At 50.3% G+C, this 7,301-nt stretch overlaps 1 protein-coding gene across 1 annotated transcript in view; it reads left to right on the top strand.

Moving 5' to 3' along the window:
- The first annotated feature begins 1,797 nt into the window (after positions 1 to 1,797).
- KLHL25 (kelch-like family member 25) overlaps positions 1,798 to 7,301 on the top strand; it is a 7,501-nt gene continuing 1,997 nt past the window's right edge. The window contains exon 1 of the mRNA XM_010139324.1: positions 1,798 to 3,610. Within this exon, the coding sequence (XP_010137626.1) occupies positions 1,798 to 3,567 (1,770 nt within the window). The 3' untranslated portion in view covers positions 3,568 to 3,610. The remainder of the gene's footprint in view (positions 3,611 to 7,301) is intronic.

Raw genomic sequence — 7,301 nt, 5'->3', positions numbered from 1 at the left:
GCGTGGGAGGCTTGTACAGCTCCAGGTCTCTGCCAGGTCAAGGCTGTGACCTGCCAGCAGCCTGAAAGTGCTGCGTCATGCTTTTCCCTGGGACCCTGAGTGCAGGGCTGGGGCAGTGGTGGTGAGCTCAGCCTAGCTGGAGAGGACAGGGCTGATCTGTGGACCTTGTGCTTGCAGGGGAGAGAGACCGTTGAGAAACCTCAGCCTGCAAAGAACAAGTTAAAAACCCAACAACAACAGAAAGAACTCAACCAGCCATATCTGTGTGGCTAATTACTGATTTCCAAACGATGTGGTGCCTGGAGCGGGTTGCTATGGGGTTTGAACCCTGGGGTCTCCAGCCTGCAAAGCAAAACTGCAGCATTTTTGGGAAGACGGGGTAGAAAAAGGATAGAAAAATAGTGTTGGGTACGAGTGCAGCTGTAGCAGGGTTGGATAGTGTTGCTCAAGCAACCCTTTTTCCTGTGAGTCAGGCGCGCTCTCCCCAGCCTGTAGCAGTCCCTGATGTTGGTAGGGAAGTGGAGCTCAGGCAGTGCCTGATGCTCCTCTGCATCCGAACGGGGTCCTCCCTGCCCCAAGTGCTGAAAGACTCCTGGGACAGTCCAGACCCCCCTGAGCTCTGCGATGTGCCCTCATCTTTAGTCCATTTTGTGGGCTGCCCACGTGCAAACTCCACTTTTAGTCAGGAAGAGTCCCTTGTACTGAAAAATTGAAGTCACCTGGTGAGGTGTCTGTGATGGCTTTGCTGTGTCTGCTCTCACGGGTGTCGTGGCAGCGCAGCAGGCTGGCTCCGTTTTCTTTGAGCTTATTTTTCAAACCTCAGGATAGTCGTGCTGTGAACTACAGTACTGATTTTCTGCTGAAAGAGAGGGCTGGATGCCTGTCTGTCTGTCTGCTTTAGTTATGTGGGAGACAAAACAGAGCTGGCTAAAAAATTTTGGAGTAAGTGTCTTGGATTTTATCATCTAAGTAGTATTAATTTGATTGGTCCAAAGGGTTTTTCTTCTACAGGCAAGGATGGGTATTGGCTAGCACTTAAACGAAATAGTAGCTAATAAAAGCCTTGTGTTTGCTTCTGCCTGTCTGTTAAAATGCATAATTTAGCTGTCTCTTTTGTCTCATTCTCTGATGAGAATCTGTCCTGCAAAACATTTAAGTCACATGAAGTGTCTAGTGAGTTTTATCAACAAAACCTACAATGAAAGTGTTTTGGTAAAATTTGTTCAGAACTTTTGGCTTGTGCTGGTAGCTAAATATTCCATAAATAAATCCCGTAGCAATTGCCTTTCCTAAACCTGCAGTAATCTTCATGCAAATCAGAAGCCAAACTTTATTTCTGCTGAGCCAAGAACAGACCGATGCCCTTTATCCTGGATAGACTGCTCCTTTAATGCTGTTTTCCAAGGAAAAATAACTCTTCTGCGGTTTGCCAATACCCTCTAGGGGCTGTTGAGACAATTTACCATCAAGCTGGGGTTTTGATTGCTTCACTTTGTTGCTCCATTGCTGAAACCAAAGTGCGGAATTTCCCCCTTCACCTTGCTCTGCCTTCCCACCCGGCTCAGCCTGAGTTGAATTTTTGGAGGCTGTGAGGGTGCAGGAGACACAGGCTCTGCCAGCCAGAGAGCAGGAGCACCCACAGAGCAGGAGCACCGTGGTGTCACCTGGTGCATCACGTTCGAGGCCTTTTGAGAGGGTACCGGGGTTGAATAGCGAATGCATACATTCGTCATGCTTTGCATCACTCAGGACGATGGTTTTTCTCTGTGTTTCTCTGCAGGCAGGAGCTCTGTCATCATGTCAGTCAGCGTCCACGAGAACCGTAAATCCCGGACCAGCACCGGCTCCATGAACATCTTGCTTTTTCACAAAGCTTCCCACCCGGACTGCGTCTTGTCCCATCTGAACACCCTGCGGAAGCACTGCATGTTCACTGATGTCACCCTTTGGGCAGGAAACAGGTCGTTCCCATGTCATCGGGCAGTGCTGGCTGCTTCCAGCAGATACTTTGAAGCCATGTTTAGCAACGGCCTCCGGGAGAGCCTGGACGATGAGGTCAACTTCCATGACAGCCTCCACCCAGAGGTGCTGGAGCTACTGCTGGACTTTGCTTATTCCTCTCGGATCATCATCAATGAGGAGAACGCTGAGTCCCTCCTGGAGGCTGGAGACATGTTGCAGTTCCATGATGTCCGAGATGCGGCAGCTGAGTTCCTGGAGAAGAACCTCCACCCTTCCAACTGCCTGGGTATGATGCTGCTCTCAGATGCTCACCAGTGCCGGCGGCTCTATGAGCTCTCCTGGAGGATGTGCCTGGTCAACTTTGAGACTGTTCACAAGAGTGAGGATTTCAACAACCTTTCCAAGGACACTCTGCTGGACCTCATATCCAGTGATGAGCTGGAAATTGAGGATGAAGAAAAGGTCTTTAAGGCTGTCATCCAGTGGGTGAAATATGATCTGGATGAGCGGAAGGCTTATCTCCCAGAACTTCTGAGGAACGTTCGTCTGGCCTTGCTTCCTTCTGAATGCCTCAAGGAAGCCTTGGCTTGTGAGGACTTGATCATGGTGGATGAAAGGAATAAACTTGTCTTGGATGAAGCCATTCAGTGCAAGAAGAAGATACTGCAGAACGATGGGGTGGTCACCAGTCCCTGTGCCAGGCCTCGCAAAGCTGGGCACACCTTGCTGATCCTGGGAGGACAGACCTTCATGTGTGATAAGATCTACCAAGTGGATCACAAAGCAAAGGAAATTATCCCCAAAGCAGACCTGCCGAGTCCACGGAAGGAGTTTAGTGCCTGTGCCATCGGCTGCAAAGTGTATATCACTGGAGGCAGGGGTTCAGAGAACGGGGTCTCCAAAGACGTGTGGGTGTATGACACTGTTCATGAGGAATGGTCAAAAGCTGCCCCAATGTTAATAGCTCGGTTTGGGCACGGCTCAGCTGAACTGGAAAACTGCCTGTATGTGGTTGGTGGGCACACTGCGGTAGCTGGAGTCTTTCCTGCATCTCCTTCTGTTTCCTTGAAGCAAGTAGAGAAGTACGATCCCATATCCAACAAATGGACGATGGTGGCTCCTTTGAGAGACGGAGTGAGCAATGCTGCGGTGGTGAGCGCCAGGCTGAAGCTTTTCGTCTTTGGTGGGACCAGCATTCACCGAGACATGGTGTCCAAAGTCCAGTGCTATGATCCAGCTGAGAACCGATGGATGATCAAAGCTGAATGCCCCCAGCCCTGGCGCTACACAGCAGCCGCTGTCCTGGGCAGCCAGATTTTCATCATGGGAGGAGACACCGAGTTCACGGCAGCATCCGCCTACCGCTTTGACTGCGAGACGGACCAGTGGACGCGCATTGGGGACATGACAGCCAAGCGCATGTCATGCCACGCTTTGGCCTCAGGGAATAAACTCTACGTGGTGGGGGGTTACTTTGGCACTCAGAGGTGCAAAACACTGGACTGCTATGACCCTACGTCAGACACGTGGAACTGTATCACAACGGTGCCTTACTCGCTCATCCCCACAGCTTTTGTCAGCACCTGGAAGCACTTGCCATCGTGATGAGGGTCAGGGCTCGGGGGCTTGTATCCAGGAGGTCAATAAGGTAAGAGTCTCCTCCTCTTCAAGTGAAACTTGCTGTCTTGCCTCACTTGTGTCTGTACGCGCCACATCTGTGCACACCACTCTGAAGCCACGGGTTCCAGGTTGCTTGTTTTGTGAGAAGGGCACATTTAAAGGTGGGATGCAGCACCAGAGAAGAGTAATCAGCTCTGCAATGTTGTAAGCCAGCTCCCAGGTTACTCTTGTTTCGAGATGATCCCCCTCCCAGTATCTTAAGAGGACCATCTACACTGATCGTTTCAAGCAGGCCGCAGCTCCTCTTCCTCTGCTCCAAGCTATCTGGATGTACCAGCATCACCCTTCTGTGTGTGGGTGGGCAGGGGAGGGCAGAGGTGTCCACGCCTGCTCTCACCATGGAATACATCCTGTCCCCATGTGGTTGTGGGCGTTAAAAGTTTCTAAAAACACTTGCATATGAGTCCTGGGAGATACAAAGTGCTTTGGAAAAAGGCTCAGTGGTTCAATATTTTTACTGAGTATATGGGTGACTTGTTTGGAGCTGATGACTATGTAGGCAAGTGACACTTGGGCTGCTGGCAAATCCTGGGTCTCTTTTCATGCTCTGTATTTACATTTCAGTGGGTAGCAGAAGCAAAAGCTTAGAAGCCATGGTGCATTTGATGGTCCTGGTGTTTATTTAACATCCAAACTGTTGCTTGTTAAATCAGAACTTCTGAGACTTCTTGTGTGAGACCCGAGTGGGAGGGCAGGGGTTTTGTAACCAGAAGAATGTGTTTATCAGTGTTTTGGGGTGTGCGAGAATAAGAAAGTTGGTGGAAACTCATGGTGTCCTGTCTCATTCTGGTACTCCCGTTCTCGCTTGCTCAGGGAAGGTGCTATTGCAATGCCACTGCGACACTGTTGGTTCCTCCTCTCTCCCCTCCAGTGGGGTGCTTGGTTGCCATTCTGGTTACCAGTTTTACTCCACAGAGCTTTGCACATCTTCACCAATCTGTGCTGGGATGCCGCTGGCTTTGCCTTGTGAAAGCAGATACCGATACAGGCAACACTTGGGTAGCATCATCTTCCATGAAGCCTGTAACACCTCTGCTAGCTCAGTCTTCAGGTTTCACAGGGCCAGCAACACACACAACCCTGCTTTGGTGGTTGGAAGCTACCTCCCAGCTAGCTTAAGGAGCTGGGGATGGGATTGACAAGCTTCACTGGTTTTGTTAGGGAAGCGGGGGCTGCGGTGGGGGGAGGGGTGAAATTCTTTCATAGACTCATCAAAATCCACTTAACTTAATACAGGGAAGAAAGAATGCTGCCCAAACCCTCGAACACCCTCGCACTTCCCTGCTTCCCCCTTGGTGTGGTTGGTGCGCCTAGGAATCACCCAGTGGGTGAAATTACTGGCATCTCCCAGTGATCATCTGTTTTGATGCCAGCTGGGAACCAAAGAGTTGCTCCTGGCACCTCTGCTAGGCATTTGCCCAGTGTGACCACCTGCTTTTCTCAGGTGGGAAAGACTCACCCAGAGCACTATGCTGGCCTTTGATTTGTGAAACACTTGGTTTTAACATGGGTTGGACCACAGCAAGGGCAGGGCAAGGCTGGAAAGGGTTAAAATGAGAGCTTTCCCAGCACTGGAAGATAATGGCCTTTCCAAATTCCCCTCCTCAGGCGTTGCCTAGCATCTGTCACAGTGGCTCAGTAATCTAATTAACTGCCACTCAGCTATTAAATATTGCAGTGAAGAGTGTGAGGACTCCATCATTTTCAGCTCAGGTCAATGGGGCCTCCCTTTAAGAGCCATCCTAGAGCTGAAAATTAATTTTCTCGGGTAGCAGATGTGTCTGAATATTAAAGCTCAACACCAGCCGCTCTGCTGGGTGTAGGAATAGGGAGTATTTTGAAGTTGGAGTTGATTCTTCAGCCACTGAAAAAAAAGCAGTCTCCAAAGTCACAGAGATGCTGTTTTCTTTTCCTGCCTTTTTTTCCCCTCTGTACTGTATTTGGGTTGATCAGACCTAACAAACAACTTTGTGGGGGTTGTATAGAGATTTTTTTTTTCCCCTTTGTAATCTGGAGCCTGGCACAAGAAAACTGGGAACTGTAATAAGCCAATCTGCAAATAAAACTGGTGAAAATCCCTGTGTGAGGGTTTGCTGTGCTTTTTTGGCTTTGCTTCCACTCTACAAGAAGTATTTAAAATATACATGAGTTCTTGCCAGACAGAAAGTCTTCTCACATCATTTCTCTATGGATTTTTTTTTTTAATTTTAGAAAGTAAGTTATTGTTACAGCCTCGACCACTGTGTCAGGTCCTTAAATAAAGCACCAAGATGGATGAGTGAAGGCCAGACCTGAATGTCTCCACTGTGCTCACACTGCCCGCGCCACACCAGCCACATCCTGCTTGCCTTGGCTGTCCTGGCTGCACTTGTGCCAAAACTGGGCTCAGGGACTGGAATTATTGGCTGTAGTGTCGGCCGAACACCCTTTTGTCCTATAGCAGGTCCGGCCGACGGATCTTCTTGGCTTGCAGTTCACACCACGTAGGGTCTCTGCCGCAACACCCTATGTAGTCCCTAGGAGATCCTTCTTCAAGAAGGGGCACCCAGAGGGCAGGTTGGCCAGCGCGCGCCCAGGTGCTGGTGTGCATCGGGAATGCTAAGCCTGTGGGACCCCCCCTCAGTTGGAGAAGGCTCTGGAGGGCCCATCCAAGGTGCCCTCAGAACAGAGCAAGCTGGGCTGAGCAATCACACAGTAGGAAGTAGTACTTCATACTCGTGAAAAAACCCAACCTTCTCACCTATAAATGGGTGAGGTTGCATTCATACCGGCCCTGAAACCCAAATTGTACGTCCTTGAAAGATGTTGGTCATAAAACACCAAGCCTGCTTTCCATTTACAGCATACAACTGACCAGCTGGAAATGTTTCCTCGAGGGCCCGGCCTTCACCCTTCCCAGCTGGAGCTGGGGCACCTTTCCACAGAGGTCCCAGAGCCCCCTGCCAAGGGCGCCGTGTGACATTAATTTAGTGCTTATTACCTGCAGTTAATTCCAGGGATCAAGCGTGATGAGCAAGATGAAACATGAAAGCCTGGTGTCCTCCCACCTGTGGTGGTGGAGCCAGAAGGAGGCGAATCGTTTCAAAAGGGAAATGAAATACGGAGCAGTTGGCTAATAAAGACTCTCTGTGTTTATTAACGAATGCAAAGCCCAGTCAGGAGCTCGAGGGTTGATGCTGGGTGGTCGATTGCAGTCCTGTGCAGTGACAGTTTATGAGGACGACTCTACACCTCCCAGGAGGTGACTTCAGGCAGTACCAGGAACAGGTTCTCCAAGTTGCCTGTCTCCAAATTAAAAGTGGCTTCTCCAAACTATCTGGGTGTGTGACACGCTCATTTTCATGGGGTAAAGTCACACATGGGCTTGGGGAGAGAGAGGAGCCTTCAGCTGGCAGTTGGGATGGTCGCTGGGGGTTGAGGGAGCTGCAGACTGCATGGTCCAGCTGGGAAAGGTGAAATGCGAAGGGTGGTTACTGCATCCCTCTGTGTTGCCTGGGCCTCAAACAAGCCCCTGGGGTGGAGATGTTAGAGCTCCTGTCTCTAAACGAATGGGGATGAGCAAAACCCTGTAGCTAGGAGCCAGGGCTTCCCCCCACCAGCCCCTTTCAGCTCCTGCAGGACCTGCCTCATGGTCTGGGCCATAGGGAATGGAGGGCGGG

Source organism: Buceros rhinoceros, unplaced genomic scaffold, assembly GCF_000710305.1.
Source record: "Buceros rhinoceros silvestris isolate BGI_N320 unplaced genomic scaffold, ASM71030v1 scaffold8637, whole genome shotgun sequence".
Taxonomy (NCBI): domain Eukaryota; kingdom Metazoa; phylum Chordata; class Aves; order Bucerotiformes; family Bucerotidae; genus Buceros; species Buceros rhinoceros.
The sequence above is the reverse complement of the archived record's forward strand: the minus strand, read 5'-3'. Positions and strand labels throughout refer to the sequence as shown.